This window comes from Mchenga conophoros, linkage group LG11, assembly GCF_057382185.1.
Source record: "Mchenga conophoros isolate Kocher_MC1m ecotype Shallow Benthic linkage group LG11, M_conophoros_male_GT1.1, whole genome shotgun sequence".
Taxonomy (NCBI): Eukaryota; Metazoa; Chordata; class Actinopteri; order Cichliformes; family Cichlidae; genus Mchenga; species Mchenga conophoros.
The window spans coordinates 875054-901138 of record NC_140536.1 but is presented as its reverse complement, the minus strand read 5'-3'; the positions used below and the strand labels follow the sequence as shown (position 1 = coordinate 901138).

Here is a 26085-nt window from a genome sequence, read left to right as displayed (position 1 = left end):
GGTAGCATGAGTACGAGTAATTTATTAATTAAGTAATTAATTTATTTATTTATTTTGCCAATGCCCGTGATGCCGCCCCCCACCACCAACCGCCCGTGTCGCCCGTATCAAAAACCACTACTGTAACTACTTATTGTGGAAAGTAAAAATTCAGGTGATTTAGTGCTCATTAAAATGTGCTCAGCATCAGGTCGTGTCATGAATCATAAGCTGGCTTTAAAGAATAAAAGTATCAGAATCATAGAGCGTAGATGGCAAAAGAAAGGAAAAGTCTGCAGACTCCAAAAACATGGACACGTACCTTGAACTGGTTTGATTTGTAAAGCTGCTACGCTAGCTATTTTAAACCACTTCAAGGTCACTTTAAATCATTCAAATTTTATATGTAAATTCAGACTGTTATTGATGCTTTTACCTTAATTTTAAAGTGTATCTTTATTCCTTTTACTTTTACCTTAGTCTTAAAGTGTATATTAATTTCTTACTCTTTTTATATTTATTGCTGCCTTTGCACTGAATGAACTGGAGCCTCGTCGTCTCGTCTCCCTGTACTGTAGCAGAGAGGATACTAAAGTTTACTTTTCTTTTCAGGCGGAGACCGCATGTGCCGTTTACAAGTACTAACTCCGCCCATAAAACAGAATTCGGTGTGAGCTGGTGTTCGCTATAAGCGCACCTTCTCTGCTTACGCGGGTAATGTAGTCATTTTATCCATGCCCTCTATACAGCCGCTTGACGTCTAAACTACAATACCCATAATCCCTAGTTTACGTGCACCTTGTGTTGACATCTGCCGGTAGCGTACTCACACACTGACTGTTGGACTTGTACGTGGCGCTTTAGGAAGCAGTTGAAGCGTAAGTTTCACGCTGTGAATGGTTTATAGACTCATCTGTCGCTGTTCCTGTTGCACTAATAGTGACGACAGTGTTAAAAGTGAGTTTTAAAGAGATGTAGCAGGCAGCATGACAGCCAGCTAGCAACGCGCATACTTAGCGTTAGCTTTGTGTGTAATAGTCGCGCGAGAACTTATAAAAGTCAGCTAAGGCGCGTGCATTATTCTTCTGTTGGAGATGTTTGTGTTAGCCACCTGACTTCCTGTAATCCGGGACCTTTCAAGTTCCCGGAGACAACATGCATCTGTAGATAAACCAAACCAGTCAGTTCACCAAGAAGTTTTTATTTTCCAGATCATTTCGTCCCAAGTGTCTCATTCACTCTCCCACGAACGCAGCCAGCCTGTTCACAGGTACCGTGACTACCATGACCACTGTACACGGACGGCGTGTTTGCTTCACAACATCAGTGGCTGTTGTGTCGCGACGCATAGGTCCAAAGCCCTTTGGCTGCTTTGTATGTGGAGTTGCTGTGGAGTAGAAACACTGAAGGTTCATCTTACTGTTGTGTTTGTATGTCAGCAGGTTCCAGGAGAACCATAGATCCAGAAGAACCTAGATCCAGGAGAACCATAGATCCAGAAGAACCTAGATCCAGGACACCAGGTGTGTGGGGAGGGAAACAGACACGATGTCTCCTCCTCGACTCACAGGAGCACTTCGGTCCTTCTCCAGTGTCTGCAAGAAGGAGGACTTCAGCGAACAGCTCTATGATCTAAAGGTGAGACTAAACCGTTTATGAATGAATTGTGTTGATAATAACTTTTGTGTATAAGTGAGGTTTCCCGGACAAAGCAGCTGGTATACTAACAGACTGTCTTCATGTTGCTCTATAAAAAGAGTCAGCGCTCTGTTGAGCCCACTATTACTGTATTCTTGACGAGCAATTACTTAATGAATTTCTTCACAAATAACATTTTAATCATTAAAGATAAATTATTCATAACCAGCTCACAGATGTATCGATGTGTACTACTTACTATGAGTGCTACTCTTTATTTCTGGTTGATTTTTCTGAGGTATCTTTAGTGATTACTTCATCGTATCTGTTAGACCAGCGGTCCCCAACCCCTGGGCCTCGGACCGGTACCGGTCCGTGAGTCGTTTGGTACCGGGCCGTGAGAGTTGAGGCTCAGGTGTGAAATGTCTGGTTTTCAGGGTTTTTATCGGTTTTCAGCGTTATTTTGTTATCGTTTTATCGTTTACTCGGTTTTTCTGGGTCTTTTCACGTCTGTTATGAATAAACCTTTTTTTCTGTACCGGTACTAGTTTTATTTTGTTGTATTTATCCGCGACACCTTAAAGGCCGGTCCGCGAAAATATTGTCGGGCATAAACCGGTCGAAAAAGGTTGGAGACCGCTGTGTTAGAGTATTATTAGAAGGGGTAGGATACATTTTCATCTTAAAGCCTTCGAGTCAGAAAGTCTGAAAACTTTTTGATAAATCTTATCGTGATGGCTGGATCAGATGTCCCTGAACCCTCCCTTGGTTATGTTGCAATAGGCCTAGGCTGTGGGGGGCTTCCCATGATGCACTGGGTGTTTCTTCTTCAATCACTGGGTTTATACACCACTCTGCATTTAATCATTAGTTATTATTAATCTCTGGCTCTCTTCCACAGTTTGTGTTTTGCTCTGTCTTCCTCCCCACACCCCTAACCAGTCGTGGCAGATGGCCCCGCCCCTCCCTGCTTCTGGTTCTGCTGGAGGGTTCTTCCTGTTAAAAGGAGTTTTTCCTTCCCACTTTCGCCAAATGCTTGCTAATAGAGAGAAAAACTATGTAAAACTACACGGGCGTGGAAGTTTGACACGGCACCTACTGTGTATCTTGTAGTCCAGGCTGAAACTATCGCCCAGGACAAGCTGACATGTTGTTGTGGTCTCAGACTGGACAAAAGTCTGGGACAAACAAGAGGCTGAATATATCTGTAGTAAAATGAAACGAAAGCTCAGCATCTGTAATGAAAATTGAATGTTTCATATTTGATATCAAGCAGCTGATGTGATTTCAACATGTTTGTCATATGACAGAAATGTTGTAGCTGTGCTGTGACAGGCTGTTTGTGACCCAAACGTTTCTGTGGCTTCTGTTTGTTGGCTCTGCTGCAGACGAGGTGGCCCGTGGCCTTTGAGCGGCTGCTGATGGCTCAGAGTAGCAACCCTAATTTTTATTGAATGGATACAAAGTTTCCTGCTGCTGGTGGCGAGCAGTCATGTATCCCAGACTTGACAGAAGAGGTTAAGAATACAAAGTTACTGACACAGCAGGGAAATGTTTGTCATTTCTGCTGTTGGAAATAAAACATAAACCAGTTTTTGCAGATTCTTTTTCTAACAACTAAACCTACAAACAAAAGTCGTCTTTTCTGCAGTGAAGATGCTATTTTCATACTTCCCATCTGCATTTAGGATACGGGATCTTTTCTTACTGAAACAAATAAGGATCAAGTACTTTGCTAGAGGAACGAGGTCAGCTGAGGTGCTGTACGCTCACCTTTACCTGCCAGCTTCCTGTCCTCTGCTCACTGATGACTTCCATATATTTGTGTCCATGTTTCCTTTTCCCTGCCAGTCAGCATTACTATTTGTAACTGAGAGGTGTCCCTGCTTTTCTTTAGTTTCTCAGATCAGCTCCTTGTGTTTAAAATGAAACTGAGCATGCTATTCAACCACTGATCTTCAGCTAGCTAAGCTCTCGTTAAATCCTCTAAGCAGAAAGTGTTTCTCCGTGGAAAAGCAAGCTGAAGGCAGCCCAACATTATCTCTCAGCTTTGGAAGACGTGCAGATGCTGATTGTAACGGAGTCGTTATGTTAATGCTTGTTCTGACCTCCTGAGCGCTGAGCGTGCATGAAGAGTCCACGACACGTGTGAACTGCACTGTTCTGGTGTCAGTGAAAAAGCAGAAACAACGAGCATTATATTAGCAGTAAATGAGATCAGCACTGACCAGTAGGGCTGCCACAATCGATTATTCTGATAGTCGACTAGTCACCGATTATTTTTGCGATTAGTCGACTAATCAGATCATCATCCATTGGACGTAAAACTACAGCTTATTGCACCAGCAGCATCTGCTCTTATATATCATTAGCTTACAGCTTTAAGTGTTTACGGTCTGTGCTAACTAAAAATAAAGACAAGATGATAGTTTATTACATTTTAATGAAATCTGCAGATTGTTTGAAGTTTAATAAACTCCTTGCTATCTAAACTTTAACAGGACACCGGAGTAAATTCTCCAGCATCTCACACTTCTGATGATCAGCTGTCTGCTTGATGTTTATTCAGCTGTGTAAAAACTATAACTATAACCGATTTACTCAGGAACAAATAAAATACTAAAAAAGCCAAACAATAACATTGTAAGTTATCTAAGTGACTCATATATCATGTTTAACCTGAGTAGCGAAAGACGGCGGTGGGTTTGAAAACGAGTCCGGTGTTCTCACGGCTCTAGTGAGCCTTGCCCCCGGCTCGCTATCGAGCTAGTGGGTAACAGACGTCTCCGAAAACGTCGGAGCGCTTTTGAAAATATGTTAAACGTTTATTTTGTGACCCAGAAAGAATAATAAGAGTAATATTAAAACTAACTAGCTGCCGCCATTGTTGGAAACTGAGCTGGGCTGCGCTATGAATTCTGGGACACAGCTTCTTCTTCGGGGTTTAACGGCAGCTGGCATCCTTGTACATGCAGTGCTGCCATCTTCTGTTTCAGTCTGTTATTACACTCTTAAATCCTGCTACTTATTCCTGCGTCCTTTGTGATCTTACAAAGCTTCAAACGAGGCGTCGACTATTAAATCAGCCGTCGACGATTTTGATAGTCGACGTAATCGTGACTAGTCGACTAATCGTGGCAGCTCTACTGATCAGTAAGCATGAAAACAAACAGCGCTGTTCCATATCACTCACAGTGTCATCGGCTTTTAGGTGAGTCGACCTCGTACTGACAAAGGTTCAAACAGTGAACCGTGGGAGTGGACCCATGATTCAGTCTCTGTTGATGAACCCTGCCCACAGTCAGTAAACTGGGCCTGTGTAATTAATAGTATAGGTTCTCATATGCTCAGTGAAATATAATAGAAATACTTTAGAAATACAGTGTTGTTAGTAATGCACAGGCTAAGTGCTGTTAACTAAAGGTGGTCATTTCCAGATACTTGTGATCAGAGCAGTGAGTGCTGCTCTTCTTGAAGTGTAATTGCATCTCTCTCTGTGACTCATTAGGCCAAGCGTCTGAAGAGACAGGAGCTGTTTGCCAGAGAGGGCCTGACGTGGCAGAAGATTGTCCATTTCTGCACCGAGCATCAGGACAAAAGTCAGCAGCAAGCTGCCAGTCAGGAGCTGAAGAGCCTGCTCCTGGCAGCCAAACAGATGGGTAAGGAGGCACACCTCAGCTGTAACTCGTGTTTGTGTGAAGCTGGAGAAGCGTTCATGAAAACCTCAGAATGCCTGTTTCTGTTTATACTCATTAAAACCCTGAATAAAGAAGGGCGGGGCCAAAATGACATCATGCAGTGTTGGTAGGTTATATTTGGGGGAATTCTCTGCAAAAGCAACATGGAAGATTTTGCAGGTAGTTTTAATGGCTGTACTCTATCAGCTGTTAATGTGATCATGTGGTTATTGTACTGTTCACACGTCTTCCATGTGAAGGTTCAAACACAGAGCAGCTCAAACCAAACAGCATGTTTGATGGCAGAGTTAAAGTCTGTCCATGTGTTACTGAGCTCTGAGGAAACCCTGCGAGGATCTGATTGGCTGCTCACCGTTCACCAGTCAGACTAACAGTGTGTGTGCTCGTTTGTGTGTTGGAGCTGCCCTCAAACTGTGTGACTAGATCCAAATGAAAAGTTGTTCTTAGGATGCTCTCGAGGATGAAAGCAGCCATTGTGTTTGTAACGTGCAACCACGAGCTGCTGCTTTTTTTAGGCCGTTTTAATTGGTTTAAATCCTTTTCATCTGTTTTCACTTTGCCTCTCCAGCCTTCTTTGCTCTAGTCTGCCTCTGTCCTTTTGACATTTTTTCCTCTAATTGGACAATTATGCTGCATTTCTTTTTTTTTTAAGTGCAGTTCTGCTAAAGTATGAATTGTTTGGAATAATATTTAAATGAGGTGCAGGAACAGTTAGCTCGTGTTTGGCCTTTCCTGCTTAGAGCTGCCGACTCTTTCTAGCACTATTAATAGTGCTGTGCACAGATTTAATGGCCATATAAAGCAGTGCTGCTGTCTAGGCACAGCTAATGGTAATAGAAAGGGTAAAGGTGATTGTTGCAGCAATCCTAATAATCGTCATCATTAAAATGATAATCATTACATCCATTTTCCCTTAAGATGGAAATTCTCCTTTCTGCCAGTGTTTGGGCCACACTGGGTTTCAAGGAAGAAAAGGAAACCAGGTCCGTTCCTCACAGGGCAGCTAGTGTTTAATGAATCCTGTGGGTTATAAACCTCAAGTGGACGTTACTGACAGAAGCTCTGGTCATGCTAACAGCTGAAGCCAGTCGACTGATACTGCTGGCAGTATGTGACTGCTGAACAACATCATGCATTTAAATGAGTCGATTGATTAGTGACTGCGTCCTTCTTTCCTGGCATTATTGGCTTTTTATGACTTGACATTATAACAGAGTTCATGTAGAAGGTAGAGTTTGGTGTTTCTCTGGGGCGGGTACAGGAACATCCATGGGTTTCTGGACAGTGACACACTTTTAGAGTTTTACTTCTGTATACTCGAACAGTTGATTTGATTGCAGTGCAGCGTGGACACCCAAGTCTGTGAATGCAATGACTCGAGAACGGGGCAGCTTTGATGAGTTCGAATCTCAGTGACTTCAACCCTCGGGTCGGGGTTTTTGAAAATCTAGTTGTGCCACAATCTTGGGCGATCGTGGCTCAAGAGTTGGGAGTTCGTCTTGTAATCGGAAGGTTGCCGGTTCGAGCCCCGGCTTGGACAGTCTCGGTCGTTGTGTCCTTGGGCGAGACACTTCACCCGTTGCCTACTGGTGGTGGTCAGAGGGCCCGGTGGCGCCAGTGTCCGGCAGCCTCACCTCTGTCAGTGCGCCCCAGGGTGGCTGTGGCTACAATGTAGCTGCCACTGTAGTCACCAGTGTGTGACTGGGTGGATGACTGGACGTGTAAAGGACTAGTAAAAGCGCTACAGAAATACAGGATATTTACCATTTGTCAGTGTCATAACTCAGGCAGGAGGCTGAGGGTAGAACTGGCAGCTGTGCTTCGAATAGTTGGATGTGCAGGTTTGTTGCAGTTGGGAGCGTCTACAGCCAGGTGCAGTGTTTGCTTCCACGAGAAGCTCAGCCACGCCTTTGCTGCAGTTGCCTTCAGTTGTTGCATGTTTACAGGTGTCTCTACCTTCAGTTCGTCTCGAGTCTGGAAACCTATTTTGGGTTGCAGTCAGAGTTCGATGCCTTTACAAACTCTTGGTTCTTGCAAATATAAAATGACCAAAGTGTGTTTTTGTTCAAACATGTGTGGACCTAACTGTAAATTCTGTGCATAACGCTGCAGTGCTAACTGTGGTGTGCATGTGCTTGTTCCACAGTGGCTTCTGAACTCGGTCAGGCGGTGGGTGAAAGCGCAGCCGTGTTCCTGTTTGAAACCTTCCACAACAAAGACCACGTTGGTACAGAGGAGACTCGGGCCATCAAACACATGTTCGGTCCCTTTCCATCATCGGCAGCTGAAGCGTCCTGCGCCTCTGTGGGTCGACTGGTGGCTTTGCTCGGTGACTCCCGAGTCGAAGACTTTATCCAGAGCCAACGCTCCTGCCGCAACCTGGACCGAAGCGCCGCTTTTGGGCGCAACATTGCTTTCTCACATGACGGTTACACACTCGACCCACTGGAGGGGCTGCCCTTCTCCGGTATCCAGGAAGAGAGTGCCAGCTTGGATTTCATCAACTTTTTCAACAACCAAAAGAGCGGCAAGAAGGGCATCAGTGAAGAGGCTCCGTCCAGTACAGGAAGCCCCCTGACCCCGGGGGATGGCTCCATCCTTAGAACAGAAGTAGATAAATATCTGTGTGGAGGCAACATGATGTCATCCAACCCAGAGGAGCTGTGCACGTCTCTGTTTGAAATGCTGGCCTCACACAGGAGCAACGATGAGCTGCAGAACGAGGTCTGTACCACTGGTCTGTTCGTATTAACCCTGAAGGTTAGGTCAATATATAACATGCGCATTAATAGAAGTCACTGGAAAGTAAGGAACTCATTTTATGCAGAAGTGTTGACTGAAGTTGGTGTTTCAGGGTTGTTTTTATCCTCACACATCATCTTCACATCATCAGAAATCAGTGCCTCTGTCATATTTAATATCTGTCTGCACTGTTTCTTCATGTGGACCAATCAGATTGTTTGTACAGATTCACCAGTGCTACAGCGTCTACACTGGTTGTTATGGTAACTTGGCTTTGCAAACACTCAGGAATAGGACATGCATCATCCTGCCCTAGACCATCTAGTACGAACCCCACCTCTAAAGCACCATCTGCTGTCATGTCGTCCTGCACGGTGCTCAGCTCGTAGCAGGCTTGGAGGTCATCCATACGCTTGATTATAAACCTGACAGACTGTTGTGATGCTTTCATCACTACATTTCTGTGAAGTTTGACCTCTCCCACTGTTATGTTTATTGTTGTGCAACATCTATTGATTCTATCACGCTGACCTTCAGCAGCACTGGAGTTATCATGTCCTGGCTGTTAAACCATACTTGGCCTTTACCTCTGCACATTTCAGACTTGTACATTTTGACCTTCAGTGGCAATAAAGACCTGGAAATATTAGGAGCCTAATGTGCACACAGTTAAGACCATAAGGAGAGATGTACCAGTGCTGCCAGTGCCTGACTAGGGTTTGTTTTTCCCACCGTGTGACCTGGGACACTGATTAGAACTATTAGAAAATGATAGCAACAGTGTTACAGTAAATTCACCAGGTAACAGGATGTGGACCCTTTTGTCTTTCACTTGTATCCATAATTTTCCTGATAACTGCTTTGATCCTTTGCCCATATCAAGGCTCTTACTGGGGCTGCTGGTGTGTGCTTGGATATGAGCTGTGAACACACGGAGCTTTAGCTGTAGGTGTCAAAGGGATTTCAAGGTTTGATTGTGTTTGTTGTTGTAAGGTTTTCGTTGTGTTGCTGTTCTCTTTGGTCACAGGTCGAGGACATTTCAGTCCCTCTCTGTCCACAGGTATTTGAACACATCTTTGACCGTGGTGCCAAAGAAACGATGCATTCAGTGCACGTTTGGTGGTGTTTGTTTTTTAGTAGATTCTGCAGTGAAATCATCTAAATGATTAGTATAATGAATACGCGTGTTCACACCAGGGCTGTGTGGTCTGTTCTTCCTCTTCGTTGAGTGCAGACACAAACACCCTTTGGAGACGTAGTGTCGGCTCCAGTTTAACTCCAGTGCTGTTCCTTCATATCGTGAACATGACCACAGTAAACACACTGTAGGTGTGAAAATGGCTGTAAATATTCACTTTGTCAAATCAAACGTATATTTTTGGAATTCTGTGATTTAACGATGATGAAAACAAAGAGTGGAAATGAAACCTGAGCTCAGCGGTGATGCAGATGATGTGCTGGTGTGTTCAGTGTGGCAGGGGTGCACTTGTTGCCGTGCTGTTAGCCATCAGCTGTCTATTCTGAAGCCAAGAGAAGGAAGAGTGTTGCATCAATACAAAGGTATTTAGAGATAGTGATGAACTTATATTCACAGTTTAAGGAACAAAAGCAAAGTGTTCCTCGGGAAAAGCAGGATGAGTGTAAAAGCAGTGACTGCCATCAGCTGTGTTTCTTCTGTCAGCAGCTGAATGATCACTGCGTGCTGCTGCGCCTCTTCATATTTGCCTCAGGGTCGTCACCACAGTAGAATTTCAAACTCGGCTGCATCACAGGGAAGATGTTTACCTCTGCAGCTACACCAGTGTTGGTGAAGAAGTCCTTTCTTAGTCAACTTGTTCATTTTCACCATCGATCGTGGTGATACATTTTACAACCTACTAATAAATGAATGGGTGAGCAAACAGCACAATACCTAACATGCACATATTTTCATTATTGTAGAACAAGAGTTAAGAAAGTTAAAATATAGAAACGTCACTGTCAGCCGTGCAGCTCTGCATCCTCAGCTGTGCTGTGCAGGCCTGAAGCCCGTCCTGTTGGTCTGCTGTTCACTTTATCTCATGCTCTGGACTCAGCTGTGGTGCACCCACTGCTCTGCACATCTGGTTCTGCTCTGCACATCTGGTTCTCTGTGTGTCTGTAATCCACTTTGCCTTGGTTCAGTATTTTACAGCCACTGTGTTAATGATAAACGATGGAGGCTCTCAGGTCATTGCTTATCTTGGACAAAACTGTTTAATACTTCAGTGTTGATGAAACTGAAGCTCCACGGACACGTTTAAATTCCTCCTAACATGAACATGAAGGAGCTGTTAGTGAGCGGCGGAGCTGTGTGTCCGCCTCAGTCATGTGCTTCTTTCTTTTCTGAGTCTCATTGTCAGACCAGTAACATCTGGATGTGACTAAATTTGTACTGCAAAGACTTTGTGTGCTATTGTGTAGAGTTTAGACTTTGACCGAGCAGCTTGTTGTGCTGAACGTCTGCTCCATGGAAACATTATCCACATCCTGGAAAGCATACAGTCACAAAATAATCAGCATAGCTGATGTTCTTTAAGCATAAAGTGCAGCACAGCATAAAGCATAGAGTGGACACGAGGTTTGTGAGTGCAGTAACTTGAGCTCGACACCACAGCTGTGTCTGCTAAACTGTTTTAACCTTCATTTACCCACAAAGTTGATTCTGTTCATCTGGAGTAACGTTCGTCACTCATCAGCTGACTTCTTCAGTCCCAGCTGACTGCAGGTTTCCAGCCTTATAAGCAGGACATTTAAACAATGACTGAAACCAGCAGCAGTGGCTGTGAGGTTCAGGATCATAATATGCAATAATTGTATAACTGTCATGACCAGTGATCACAGAGAGCTGGGGAATGGTTCCTCAGCTCTCTGCAGTCTGAAAGCTCCACGTCCAGATGAACAGAATCAACCTTTGTGGGCTTTCTTGCCTGGATGATTGAGCATCAAGACTGCCCTCAGTTAGTTTTTAGCTCTGCCGCTGACAGACAGCTCCACCTCAGTCTAAGTGGGAACTGTTGTCTCTCAGTGAACTTCAGTGAACCAGGATCAGAATACTTTATTAATCTCTAAGCACATTATGTGGGTTACAGTTGCTCCAGGACAGTAACAGACGAACTATTTAAACAATGCAATATGTTACAGAATTTTCAAATGTAAGAAATCGCACCAATATTTACAGATCACTCAATAATAAATATCAAGGACTAACAGAGGTGATTATAAATAAATATCAAGAATACTGAGATGATTTGCTGTGTCATTCTGTGGTGCATTATGGGTAATCTCAGTCTCTCACTGAGCGTGCTCCTGTGACTAGCCAGCACGTGTTTTTATATTTGTATTTTATATTTTTGACGTAAGCGTTGTATGACGTGGTGAAACAGCAGCCCTGAAGAGTGACAGCTGTTTAAATGTCCAAACACTGGAGTGTAAGTTTTTGTGTGAGGGATTTGCTGTGCAGCTTTGGGGTTTGTTTGGATCTACATCTTCCTGTGTAAAGCAGATTAGGCTGCTCGTTGCACGGGTCTGTTTCTCACCCTATTTGAACCTCTAATTTGCTATTCTTCACATTCTTATATGAAGCAGGAAACCATTTTGTGCCTGTGGATTTTCAACACTTCACTTATATGTCCAGGCTTTCATCTGCCCCTACCCCACAGCCCTTCTATCAATTTAGCACAGAGTCAGAATTGTACAACTTCAGCTGGTTCCAGTTGCTTCCAATGTTTCTCACGTAGTTGACATTTGGAAGCCAACTTTCCCACAGACATCCTCAGGTGTAGACTGCTGTGTGTGTGTGTGTGAGCAGAGACACACACGGAAACACACTGTGAGAGTGCACCTGCAGGCTCTCTATGCATCTACCTCTGTGTGACTCCAAAGTCAACACTAAAGTTTAAAGGCTTTGCACTCTGTGGCATTAAAGCCAACAATGGAGAAACTCGCTTCTTATTATTTCTCATTGGTGACCTTGGATTGCTGACATTTTGTGGTGGGTGCTGAGTGCAGGCGGGAACCGCGGACTGCAAAGCCATTTAGTTACATACAGATTTGGTCATGTCATTTCATAGTGAGGGGAGTTCAGTACAGTAGCAGGGAGATATCTCAGAAACTTTACATCTTTATAATTTTAAGCTTATGTTGACTTCTTCCATTATCAACTGGTTTTCCATTACAGCTGATTACCACCTAATATGCGTGGTCATCGTCATAGCAACGCGGCCGAGTGTCCTGTGACGTAATTGGTATACGACACAAACCATAGAACAAAGATGGAGGTGGAGGCGATGATACACCTGCTGCTCGCTCTGTGGCTTTTCGTCACACTCGGGGACCACGCCGTTGGTTTTGTAGCCATCTCCCTCATCGCCGGGTTTCAAAAATGGTGGTTTTGATTTTTGTGCATGAGACTCTCTCATGTCTCATCGAGTGACGCCACTGACGAGCCAGTTGCTAGCATGCGGTCTGACAACATCACATTTTAGTACCTGCTCGGATCGCTTGGAATCCTGGCTGTGCAGGAACTATTGTAGTACCCGGTACCAAGTACTATGACCTAATGAAAACCCCGAAAACTGTGAACAGTCGATCCGAGTAGGTACTAATGGAAAACAAGTAGGCCTGCAGAGCGAGAGCGAAGAGCTCTAATAGGGTGATATGGTACTACAAGGTCATTAAGATAAGATGGGGCCTGATTATTTAAGACCTTGTATGTGAGGAGCAGGATTTTGAATTCTGGATTTAACAGGAAGCCAAAACAGGAGAAATCTGCTCTCTCTTTCTAGTCCCTGTCAGGACTCTTGCTGCAGCATTTTGGATTAGCTGAAGGCTTTTCAGTGAGTTTTTAGGACATCCTGATAATAATGAATTACAGTCGTCCAGCCTGGAAGTAATAAATGCATGAACTAGTTTTTCAGCGTCACTCTGAGACAGGATATTTCTAACTTTAGAGATGTTGCACAAATGGAAGAACGCAGTCTTACATATTTGTTTAATATGTGCGTTGAAGGACATGTCCTGGTCAAAAATGACTCCAAGGTTCCTCACAGCGTTACTGGAGGCCAAGGTAATGCCATCCAGAGTAAGAATCTCGACCCTGGAAAGACGGTTGATGTTTGTGGAAAAAGTGTTGGGCTGTCGCACAGCATGACCCTCTCCTTTCCAAGTCTGGAGCCCTGGCTTCGTCCGAGTCTGAAGACGAGGATTATCTGGTTGATGTCCCCGCAATTAGCTGGGCTGACCACATGGAATATGTTGATGGGTTAGCCGATGACGAGCCGGAACCATGCAGGAGCGCTGACGGGCTTCAGCCTGGGTTGAACTCTGCAGCGCTCCCCAGTAAGACGATGATGTGCTGGACATCGGCCTGGACATCCATGGTTTGTCAGAGGATGAGCAGGAGAGCTCATTGTCGGCCCAATGTGCCGCTGCTGCTGCGCCGGTCGGCCACGATGATGCCACTCTTTTCTCCCTGTTTCGCCGTGCTGCTGAGAAGCTGCATGTGACTGGCCCTCTCCTCCGCCAGCTCATGTTCCCAGACTTTGTGTGCGAGCTAACAGCATCATGGGACAAACCTCTGTCTACCTGGGTCACTATGCCCGGCTATGGACAGTCCATGGAATTGGACGGCGCCGAGGGGGCTGGCTTAGCTAACCCACTCCTTATGGAGCCGTCTCTGGCTGCTTATCTGACCCCGTCCCATAACCATGGTGTCGGCGGCCCCGCAACTCTGCTGTCCAAGTACGGCAGATTCTCTGCTTTGCAGCTGGAGAAGATTTATCGGGCTCATGCCGGCACTACTCGCGCCATGAGCTCCGTCACCATGCTCCAGATGTACCAGGCGATGTGCCTGACGGAGCTCAGATCGCTGATTCCTGATGACAGCCCGCTGGCACCTCTTCTTAACGAGGTCAGAGTTGCCACAGATCACATCCTCCGTGCGTCTCGCTGTGCAGCGCTCTCCCTTGGCAGAGGGATGGCTTCGACAGTAGTGGCGCAGAGGCACCTGTGGCTGACCCTCTCTGACGTCCCAGATAGGGACAGGGCTGTATATCTGGACGCACCAGTGTCTGCAGCTGGGATATTCAGACATTCACTTGAAGCCATTCAGGCTAGATTCGATCTGAAGGAAGAAGCAGACGGAAGCTCTGCGCGACATCATCCCCAGACGTCAGCCCAAGCCCGCAGCCAGCTCTCACAGGCCCGCCGCTCCTCTGCCGACTGGCAAGAGACTGGTGCCCACTGCTGAAGTGGGTGTGCCGCCAGCGAGAGCACATCCTCCGGCCCGAGCTCCACGCCAGTCAGCCTGGAGCAAAGGTCCACCCTCGGGCCCCCGGCGGGAACCGACGCCCAGGAGGAAGAAGCCTCAGCCCTCCTAGCTGTGGTTTCGAGTGGAGAAGGGGTCCAGCAGCAGGGAGATGCTGCTTTTACCCCTCTGTTGCCACCCAAGAGGTGCCGCTTAAGTTTTGTTCAGGTTGTCGGCCCCAGAAGGCGCTGCACTTTCCTAACACTGTCTCCCAAGCACAAAACCCCTGCACACAAAATGCCCCAGGTAACTCCCTGTTCAGGTGTGTTAAATGTTCAGGTGACCACATCGAGTGTTCCCGCTGTTTTTCATTGTTGTGCCCCAGAAAAGGTGCCTCCAACAAAATGTATGAATGTACATGTTCCCATGTTACAATCAATAAAGAGTGTCGTTTATTCTCAAACAATCACAAATGCTCAGCCTGCAGGCAGAATGAGCCAGGTCGGGCAGGTGATGCAGTCCCCTGCAGACACACTGGGGGGCGACAACGCCCTGCCGACGGTGCTGCAGGTCAGCCGGCTGGCTGCTCACTTCCCTCAGTTGCGTGCTTGCGCCCCCTCTCCGTGGGTGCTGCGAACTGTTGCCATGGGTTACCGGTTCCAGTTCCGGGTCAAGCCGCCTCGTTTCCAGAGAGTCGTAAACACGACTGTCAACACCGAGGCGGTGATGATACTCAGAGAGGAAATAAAGGCACTATTGCAGAAAAGAGCAATACGAGTGGTCCCCACTTCGGAAGCAGACAAAGGTTGGTACAGCCGTTATTTTGTTGTTCCGAAAAAAGGGGGAGGGCTTCGTTCCATCCTCGACCTGTGAGTCTTGAACACGTATCTACAAACGTACAGGTTCAAGATGCTAACAGCTCTTGAATGCGGTCGGCCCGGGAGATTGGTTTGCAACAATCGATCTAACAGATGCTTTTTTTTCATGTGGCTATACACCCGAAATACAGGCAGTTTCTGAGGTTTGCATTCAAGGGCGTAGCCTACGGATACCTAGTGCTGCCGTTCGGGCTGTCGCTCGCTCCTTGCACCTTTGCGAAATGTGCCAAAGCAGCGCTAGCGCCCCTCAGAGAGAGAGGCATCCGCATCTTAGTCTACCTAGACGACTGGGCTCTCGTAGCTTGCTCCAGAGAGCAGGCGGAGACACAGCTGTCGCTGGTTCTGTCACACATTCAGACACTGGGGTTCTCTGTGAACTTTCAAAAGAGCTCGCTAATCCCGAGTCAGCAGATTTCTTTTCTCAGTTTGGAAATATGCTCGCTTTCCAGTTGCGCACGTTTGTCGGAGCACAGAGTGGCCGCGTTTCATCGCTGCCTCGCTCAATTTCAGTTGGGACGCAGACTGCGTTTCCAGACGCTATTACGTTTGTTGGGCATGATGGCATCTATGATCGCCGTAGTGCCACTTGGACTGTTAAAAATGAGAGCGTTTCAACACTGGACTCTCTCTCACCGCCTGTGTGCATCGCGTCACCTCCGGAGGAGGCTGCAGGTAACCGCGTCTTGCATGCTAGCTCTCCGTCCTTGGAGGGAGCCCAGGCTGCTGCATCAGGGCTCTCGGATCGGGAGGGTGTTGTTTCGCAAGGTGGTGTCCACAGATGCTTCCCTAAGAGGGTGGGGAGCGCTGTGCAAGGGTGCGAGGGATCTGGTCCGCACTTAGAGCTGTTAGCAGTGTTCTTAGCTCTAAAGCATTTCTGTCCAGTCCTGAAGGGCCAGCATGTCTTAGTCAGGACGGACAATTCAACAGTGGTGTCTTACATAAACAGGCAGGGAGAAACACACTCTCCTCCCCTGTTGAAGCTGTCTCACTCTCTGCTGTTATGGTGTTCATTTTCTGTCTCTAAGAGCCACCCATGTCCCGGGCCACCTGAACCTGGGGCCGGACCTTCTCTCCAGGGGGTCCTCTGGTGAGAGAATGGAGGTTACACCCTTTAATAGTGGCTCAGATTTGGGACCTATTTGGCAAGGGGCAAATAGATCTTTTTGCTTCACTGCCCCCTGTTCTTCTCCATAATCGACCACGATGCACCCTTGGGCTTGGACGCGCTAGCGCACCAATGGCCAGACGTGCTCCTGTATGCATTTCCCCCAGTGGAAATGATATCTCCACTTCTAGAGAGAGTGCGTCGGCATTCCCTCTCTCTGATTCTAGTGGCCCCTTGGTGGCCCACACGGTCGTGGTATGCAGAGATAATCAGCCTGGTAGCAGCAAGTCCTTGGCAGCTTCCTCTCCGTAGGGACCTCCTCTCTCAGGCGGGCGGAGAAGTGGTTCATTTGCGCCCGGATCTGTGGCGCCTTCATGCTTACCTGCTGAGAGGTTAAACTTGATTGCTAAGGGTTTGCCACCTAGTGTGAAAGCGACAATTCAGAGCGCTAGGGCCTCATCTACTAGAGGCTTGTATGCTTACAAATGGTGAGCCTTCGAGCAATGGCAGGGATAGCTCAGTAGGTAGAGTGGTGGCCCCATGATCGGAAGGTCGGGGGTTCGACTCCACTGAACGGCTACCCTGAGGTACCCCTGAGCAAGGTACCGTCCCTACACACTGCTCCCCGGGCGCTGCACTGGCGGCTGCCCACTGCTTCACTGGGTGAATGGGTTAAATGCAGAGGAACTATTTCCCTATGGGGACTAACACGCACACTTTACACTTTACATGGTGCCAGGACTGCCACACTCTCCCATTTCAGTGCTCTATTGTGGATGTTTTGACATTCCTGCAGGAGCTGCTGGATAAGGGCCTTTCATTTTCGACAGTTAAGGTTTATTTAGCAGCTATATCTGCTTGTCATATTGGCTTTGATGACACCAGGTGCACATCCCCTTGCCATACATTTTCTGAAAGGGGTTCACCGGCTGAGACCTGTGCTTAAGTCCAGTGTCCCTGCTTGGGACTTGTCTTTGGTGCTGGGGGCCCTTTATAGCCCCCGTTTGAACCCACTGAGTCTGTGGCTATGAAATTTCATATAAGACTGCATTACTTCTCGCGTTGGCTTCAGCAAAGCGAGTGGGTGACCTTCATGCGCTCTCTGTGCATCCCTCCTGCACACAGTTCTCTCCTGATGGTCTCAAGGTTGTATTGCGTCCAAATGCTGCCTATTTTCCCAAGATCATGCCTGCGTCTTATAGCTCAGTGGAGTTTGAGTTGCTGAGCTTTTGCTCCCCTCCTTTTGCATCTGAGGAGCAGAGGAGGATGCATTCTCTTTGTCCAGTGCGTGTGCTACGCACCTACATTGAGCGCACTCAGAGTGTGTCTGAGTCTGCTTCGCTAATCCAAATAGAGGTAGAGCTCTGTCTCACTGGCATACGGCACCAGAGGTCTTGCTTTGCCCCACAGGGTGAAAGCTCATTCCACCAGGGGGGTGGCAACCTCATGGGCTCTTTTTAAAGGGGTGCCTGTAGCTGATATTTGTGCGGCATCACTGGACACTTTTGCGCGGTTTTATCGGTTGGACGTTACAGCCCCTTCGGTGGCTCATGCTGTCCTTTCTGCTGGGTCTACCGCTCACTAAGGATGTGGTGATGTGTTGTACTGAGTGAATCGACTGAAAGGGAACATGTATGTCTACTTCTGTTCCCTGAAGGAGAGGAACGAGGTACAACACAAGGTGGCCCCACTGAGCAGTTTGGCTCGGTGAAGAGCGGCTATCGAACTGAGGGATGACTGTGATGACAGCGGCTATATGTGCAGGCGGGGCCATGCGCGTGTCATCACACGTCATCTGCCTTAAAGGCATGAATAAAGTTTCTTCAGCCAGGACACGCGAGGGCGTGATATCCCGTACTTATGTGTTGTACCTCGTTCATCTCCTTCAGGGAACAGAAGTTATAGGCATAACTATTCGATTTTCATTGTATCCAGCAGGAGTGAAAGGTCATGTATGGTCATTGGGTTAAACACTGACAGTAAATGAGGGGGAGGTGGACCAGAGACACAAACAGTCAGTATTGAAGAACCAATGCTCTTACGGACATTATTAACTTTATCCACGAAGAAATTTAGAAAGTCATCACTCTCAGATTTAGAGGTCACGGGTACTGGGTGGACCACGGGGAAAACAATAGAGTTTATGGTTTCAAATTGCACCTCCAAATTTCTCTTATTTGATGAGATTAGCTGAGCTGAAATATCCTGATCTGGCTGTTTTTATGTTTTCGTGAAGGGAAACCCAAAGTTTCCTAAGGTGGAGCCTGTGAACTTCAGGTTTAGTTGATTTTCCAAAGGCGTTCTACTTTCCTACAGATTCTTCTGACTTTCCTTATGTCATCATTTATCCACGGATGAGCTCTTTCCGGGCAGCAATGACAGACTTCATAGGTGCCACCGAATTTAATATCTCCAGACAATGATTGTTAAAACCCTGAGTAGCAACATCAGCATCAGTGATCGCATGAGGGTCCAACAAATCAGAACATTTCAGAGCAAGCATCATCCGTATCCTGATCGTCCACGTGCAGGCTGAAATCCCTGATCATTAAGACTTTCTCCAGTTGAATAGTGGAAGATAAAAAGTCTGTAAAATCCTGAATAAAAACACCAGCAGGGTTGAGAGGATGGTAAAATAAAACACAGTAAAGTATATTTGATGAACCAACCGTATGAAGTTGTGACTCAAAGGAGGGGAAAGTCTCAGAGTCCATAACTCTGCAGGACAAACTGTCCCAGTAAACGGTGCCACGTCCACCACCACGATGGTCCAAACGCGGAGTCCCGATGAAGTGACAGCCGACCAGGCAGAGCTCATTAAGGGGGACAAATTCATTCTCTGCTGCCAGGATTCAATGAGAAACATAAATCCAAACTGTTACTGATAAAAAAGTTGTTGTGTTTTTTTGTTTTTTTGGCCGCCTGTCCCGTCTGGTTCTTTTGCCATCAGAATTATTGTCTGAAGGCAAAGAGAGAAGCCCAACGGATTTACTTTACCATCCCTGCCTTGCTGTGTTGGTCCATTTGATTGACCTTTGTTGTTATTATTATTATTTTTTTAACACTTTTTATTTGTTTAGGAACATTTTTATGCAGCAAGATAAAAGAAAAAAAGAAAAAACAGAAACAGTATGAGGTCATGGGAAGATAACATACACCTGTACATACATCTGCACATCCACACATACATACGTCAACAAGTCTGCATTACTAATTCTATGCATCAAAGGGTGCTGCCACAAGCTGTAAAGTCCAGCCATTTTCTCCACCGTCTCCTTCCCAAATCTCCCTGCAGTCGCAGAGTGAAAGTCATACATTCCATCAATTTGACGTCTTCCACTATAGAGGTAAAAAGTGTTACAGTGGGAGGATCTCTACAGAGCCAGCGTTTTGTTGTGGCCTTCTTCGCAGAAGCCAAGAGAACTTTCAGAAGGTAAACATCATCTGTAACTAAATCGTCTGTAAAATATCCCAGATACAATGAGGTAAATGTACAAGACACGTGGAATCCCAACACCTCTGTAATTATCTTTATAACTTCCATCCAGAAGGGTCGTATGAGTGGGCAGGACCAGAATATATGACCGTAATCAGCCATGTCTTCCCCACAATTCCTCCAGCAAAACGCAGGTGTAGCACTGAATTTAGACTTCTGTTTAGGCGTTATGAAATAGCGTATAATGTTCTTCCAGCAGAAGTCCCGCCACATGTTGGATGTTGTTATTATTTATGTTATTTTATTTTCAGTTGTTACAGATGGGACAGACATGACAGGGGGGAGGGAGGGAAACAAAGACAGCGGGGAAGAGGAATAGTGATGAAGGACAAAGAAAAGGGAAAAGAAAAGACGGGGGGCAAAAAAAACACATTTTTATATATATCACCTGGATCACCTGTTGAGAGAAAAAAAGAGAAAATTAGCAAACAAAACCAGCAATATAATAAACACAACACCATCGTGATTGTGTATATAACACTAAATATTAAATATTATTATTATGCAGCACGTAAGATTTACAGCGCACAGTGTGCTTTGAGGTAGGAGCCAAAAAGGGTGTAGTTATTAAATATTATGTTGTTATGTTATGCCTACTATGTGTTTATGTATGACTTTATTTATTTATTTACATCTGGAAATTTGGAAATCATGACCAACCCTTCTGTGTTTACCACAAGCAGTTGGACTATACTCGTTAAATGTTGCTTTTCTGGTACTGATACTGATACTGATACTGGCACTGGTACTGATACTGGCACGGGTACTGGTACCGATACTGGTGCTAATCCATAACCTAATGATCTCACTTCCTATTATTTCTGGTTGGATGCAGTCAGATCTGTTTTGAGAAGTGTATCTGGCAGTGATCAGGTCCAAAACAAGAGTCAGAGGACTGTTCAGTTGACCTGTGTTCAGACCTGATCGTTCATCCTATCATCCTATCGTTCATAGCATATCTGAGAGTTTCAAAAAGCTTTCAATCATATTAGGATGTTTGCCTTTCTCAGTAAATGTGCAGTGGAGGAACCATTGTACTGAAGGCAAGTCAGAGCTTGTGGTCTTAAGTAGCTGTTCAAAGCTTGGAGATGCCTGGGCTCATTATTCTGTCTCCGTCTGAGTCCTTCCCCACAAAGATCAAACCCGAGGGTGGAGTACTGCTTCTCATTTATCAGGGTGGAGATGATTCACTGCTGGTGAATGCTCCCATTTCTCTGTGTATAATTCATTGTCTGCCAGTGTTTTTCACCTTCATATTGATTTACCCACCTTTAGTGTGATTCATTGGGATACACCACGCCTAATGCTGCCATGTGTTAGCCTTCCTCCCTGTTTCTCCTTCTCTCCATGACCTGATTGGAGTGTTTTCATTTACTAAATTGTGTGAGAATTGTTCATACGGTTGCTCTTCAGTGTCTCAGTGAACAAAGCCTGATGTATCGATCCTCTGATAGTTTGATCTGCTGTTCGTGCTTTAGATACAAGTGATCCAGTTAGCACAGTACACTCTCCCCTCTTACAAACCTTTAGTCCAGCCATGATTTGATGCTCTGTGCTCAGAATATCACTGTTCTCATATTTCTCCTCTGTGGTGATGCTACCTGCTCAGCAACTTTGTGTTGGGAGCTTTGAGTCGATCAGCTGGGTGTCATTTAAACATTGTTTTGGTAGAAGAACCCAGCTCTGTGAAAGTGGATCCTCTGTACACATGACTCTGCATTGTTGCTTCATCTGACTGCTGAATTATTCATGTTACACAACTTTTAAAAATGTGTGTAGACGGTCAAACTTGCCAGCTTTTCCAGGATTTAAATACACTGTAAACCTTTTTAACAACACTGTAGGAGAACGTCCGCCTATAAACACGTTAATAGATCGATGTGTTTGGTTAGAGCAGGGCGATATGTCCAAAAATATTTATCACCATACACATTTGAGAATTTGTGATAACGATATAACTGACGATATAATTGACACGAGACAAAATACAAAATAAAACTCCACAACTTTATTAGTGCAAAAAAAACCCATCAATGTATTTTCACTTAAACAAGCAGCTGTTTTTTATCTGCATTAAAGTTATATAAACATTTAACAGTGCAAATGCAAATTCCTCGCTGACAGTTTAACCAAAAGGCATTTCCAGTGGAGCCGACACATCCTCAGCATAACCATGTATAACATCCACAAAACTTAAAAAGAGGTTAAACACACACAATACGGTAACATTATGTTGAAGCACAGTACGTATCACTCCGCGAGGCTCCGCCTACGATAGCCGTAATGCTCCGACAATCCATCAAGCGGTGCGGCTTCGTAGCTCAGCAAAGTCGTACTAGGCAAGGCAAGGCAAGGCAAATTTATTTGTATAGCACAATTCAACAACAAGGTGATTCAAAGTGCTTTACAGAGACATTAGAAACAAAAACAAATAAAAAGCATGATTTAAAATTGATTAAAACAAGCAAACAAACTAACTAAGTAAACACACACATTCACATTCACACCTGTTCGCGCGATCTGAACCCTTATCGTAAGGGGAGCTACCAGTCCTTCTGTGGACGAGCTACTTTCTATTTTAAATTCCCTGAATTTAAAATACTCTCTAGACCCAGTTGGGGAGCTACCCAGAGCTCTAAACCCACTTAGCAAACAAACAAACAAACAAACAAAACAGTATGTAAAATCAAAACAGATAAAATCAGAACAGTAGATAAAATCAGTAGTTAATGTAAGTTTTGAAATTTAAGCTTAAAAGTGTGGATTTGGTGCTTTATTCAAATGCAGCTGAGAACAGGTGAGTCTTCAACCTGGATTTAAATAAACTGAGTGTTTCAGCTGATCTGAGGCTTTCTGGGAGTTTGTTCCAGATATAAGGAGCATAAAAGTCGTACTGAAACATTTGACAGATTTCTGAGCGCCGTGTACATAAAATGGTTTCGAGGTCAGTAAACACAACCAGAGTTCATACATAAGGCACACGGGGTTATAAGGGGCTCTGTCGACTTTCAGAAAAATCAAAGGATTGATTTAAAGTGCGCCGTATTTTCCAAACAACGCGGTAATAACGACGGCCCGCTAGCATGCGCTACCAAAAATAGTGCTTTGTTGTGTATCTGACGGACGAAAGCTAAACCAGTTCCACACCACTGAAGCTGCAGCATTTTTACAAACCAGTTCTGGTTCATGGTTTCATTCAACGATCCACTTTCTCCCTTCTCATTCTCATTCGCTGCCATGCTTTTTCCGCCATGTGCGTATGTAAACAAAGGCACTGTGCATGCGCGTTTTACCCATATTCTATCGCCATATTTCATTTTCTTATCGTTGCCCAACATTATACCGGTGTTACCGTGAACGGTATGATATGGCCCAGCACTATGTTTGGTCATGCATCAGTATCATGTGTGTTGTCAGTTTATATTTAGTTCTCATACAGTTCAATATAAAAATGTAATATCATGACATGTAGTGTAACCTAATGTAAAAATGCTCTTTAGTTTAGTAAGGCCGTCCTAAATGAGTTAAGCTGTGCTATAATTATCCAGTCATTGGTGCAGATGATCCAAACTGGGCACAGGATCAGTTACAGTGGTAAGTACTGCTTCTGACTTTGTTCTTATTTCATGGCTGCTTGGATGTTAACAGCAGGTGAATCAAATAAAAAAGGCCTTTTTAATCCTGACCAGGTAAATGGACTGATGTTCCAAACCTGCATTAAAGCTACTTTATTCCATGCATAGACTTGTCCACATTCATCCTGTGTAATTCTCCTCTTCAGCACCAATCTTGGCATTAGGCTCAGAGGAGTCAAGGATCGAACCACCATCCTCCTGAAAAGGAATCTTCAGTGTATTTTTCCTGTGCACGTGGTTTCAGGATGCCCTCCTGTGACTCAGCTCCACTCTGGTTCTTTTGTTCCATTTACTCACTGGAAATGAGCAGACCACACAGACCTTGCCACTGCTGACCCGTAGCTGTGCACGTGCAGACTTATTACACAGTTAACATTTGCCTGAAGGATGGAGACTGCACACAAGCCATTTGAAGGAGAAAGTCTGTCACTGTCCTTGCAGAGCCCACACCTAATCAGTCAGTTCCAAGGCCAGGATTCATGAGAGTTCATTTAAAAAACATCCCTGTGAGCAGATGAAACCTCACCCCCTCCGTCCACTGAGAGGAGAGGACATCACCTCTCCTCTCACTCCCAGCGTGAATAGAACAGATATTCACAGGGACCACGAAGTTTAGAAACCACAGAGCAAAGCAAGGCCTCGACAGTTTCCTGCTGTGCTCTCTGTCACAGCCTCCATTCTGAGACCAACCCTTATAGACGAGGGATAAGGGTGCTGCATTGTTCCACTGATCCTCACCAGCCTGTCACGTCTATTCATTTCCAATGAGAAATGTTTTTTTCCAAGTACTGACTGTCTTCTCCTGTTCCTGTCTCCAGCTGTTTGAGCTGCTCGGCCCAGAGGGGCTGGACATGATCTCAACCCTTCTGCAGCGAAGGGCGGCCATTGTTGACTCCCTCCTCCGCATCCAACCTGACAGGACTGTCTATCCATCAGGTAAGGCCCATGGCAGGCATGTCACCTCAGGGGGGGAAATACTCATGGAAGAATAAGTACTGTGTTCAGTGCGCAGCGTCCTAACATGACTGCATCCTTTGGATTGGATTGCACTGTAGGGACAGTCCTGCACAGTAAAACTAGCCTAAAAGGGAGAAGCTCGTTTGATCGGTGAGGGTTAAACACAGAGTTTCAGATGTCCTTGGTCATAACCTGCAGTTTTAAACGTATCTGAAGTCTAAGGTTACACAGGCACCATTGCTCTGCTTGCTGTGACTGACTGTTGGAGTGTTAGCACCACAGGCTAACAACTCTGATGCTGTTGCATGGTGGTATCAGAGGATACTGAGATATTAGCACTGGACCGTAGCACTGTGTAACAAAGTGCTGCAGTATTTCTCTGCATGTGTGGACGGGATGGTTGTTATTTATCTAACCTGCTGTGTGTGTGTGTGTCCAGCTGACTGTGCTTTCCTCGCCATCAGGGAGTGAAGCGTGTTTAGACGCTGTTGTCAGATAATGATGATGAGTCTTAGAGACACAGATGATTGGTGCTACATTTGAATCTACAGTAGACCATCTTAGCAGTCTTTCCTAACTTCTTATCATCCAGCATTAAGTCTGCTTAATGTTCCTGTTGATAACAGTTCACACATTGTTGCATTGAACCTTCATTTCATTCAGCATGCGACTGGTCCGACATGCGACTGGTCCGACATGCGACTGGTCCGACATGCAGTGGTAGTCACAGCCCTGACCTGATTCCCTAACAATGACTGAGAACTGAGAGCATTTCTCCGTTTGTCTGTCAGCTTTGTCCGTTTGTGTTTTTAACTTTTCTTAAGGACTTTTAAAAAGTGAGGGAGGTTTTGTTTGTTTTTTTACAAAAATAAATGAACTAAAAAGCTGCCTGCATGGAGACAAACTCCTGGCTTAGTCTGAGGGAGAGTTGAACATGTAGCTGATTATAGTAAAACTATCTGCAGGTTGATTTACCCTTTAAGACCTACCATAGAACCAAGTCCGCCAGAGCTTATAGTATATTCTTACATGCTGTGGAGCCATTTCTGGGAGCATTTCAAGTTGCTATACATCAATACAACCATTACAGCCAAAATTTTAATAATATGTCTGCATTAAGTGCATAGTAATTACATAAATTGCAAAAAAGTGCAATGAACTACAAAAACATTTAAAATCGTTTTTGTTTTTTTAACATATATTTCTAGTTAGAGAAATTTAAGAGGCTTATCCCTCAAAACTGTAAATACAAAAAAGTTGCACAAAATAGTTTCCCACCACAGGAAATTTATTTTAAGTGTCTTCATAGTTTTATTTTTGAAATACACCAATTTTTATATACTGCAGGAAAAACGAAAATAAATATTATAATGCAAATTTGCAAAAAAACAGCATGTGCATCAAAATAAACTATTTCCAGCAGAGCAATATGAGTCCTAAGCATCCCAGAAACGACACAGAAAGTCACAAAGCCAAACATAACTTTTAAAAACACCAGTATAGGCTCATGAGGCCCTAATGGTAAAAAACTACATTTCCGCAAAATGACGTCACTTCCGGTTTCGGGCAGGTCATGGCGGACATGCAATAGTTCGCGCTGATGGACGTAGGAAGTGTTACAAACAGCTGATAGGATCGGCAAAGCGTGTTTCTGGAATATTATGTTTTTGTTGCTGCAAGTGCTTTTTATGC

General features: G+C 45.2%; 1 protein-coding gene across 6 annotated transcripts in view; it reads left to right on the top strand.

Moving 5' to 3' along the window:
* Positions 1 to 744: 744 nt before the first annotated feature.
* The window catches only part of ascc3 (activating signal cointegrator 1 complex subunit 3), a 144329-nt gene continuing 118988 nt past the window's right edge, over positions 745 to 26085 (top strand). The window contains exons 1-6 of one of the 6 annotated variants that reach the window (XM_085290482.1): positions 827 to 857; positions 1191 to 1249; positions 1419 to 1617; positions 5126 to 5276; positions 7462 to 8039; positions 24255 to 24372. In XM_085290482.1, the coding sequence (XP_085146608.1) occupies positions 1528 to 1617; positions 5126 to 5276; positions 7462 to 8039; positions 24255 to 24372 (937 nt within the window). In that variant the 5' untranslated portion in view covers positions 827 to 857; positions 1191 to 1249; positions 1419 to 1527. Of the gene's footprint in view, positions 937 to 994; positions 1250 to 1418; positions 1618 to 5125; positions 5277 to 7461; positions 8040 to 24254; positions 24373 to 26085 lie in introns of those variants that run through there. The other 5 variants (XM_085290480.1, XM_085290481.1, XM_085290484.1 and 2 more) reach the window with 5 other exon arrangements.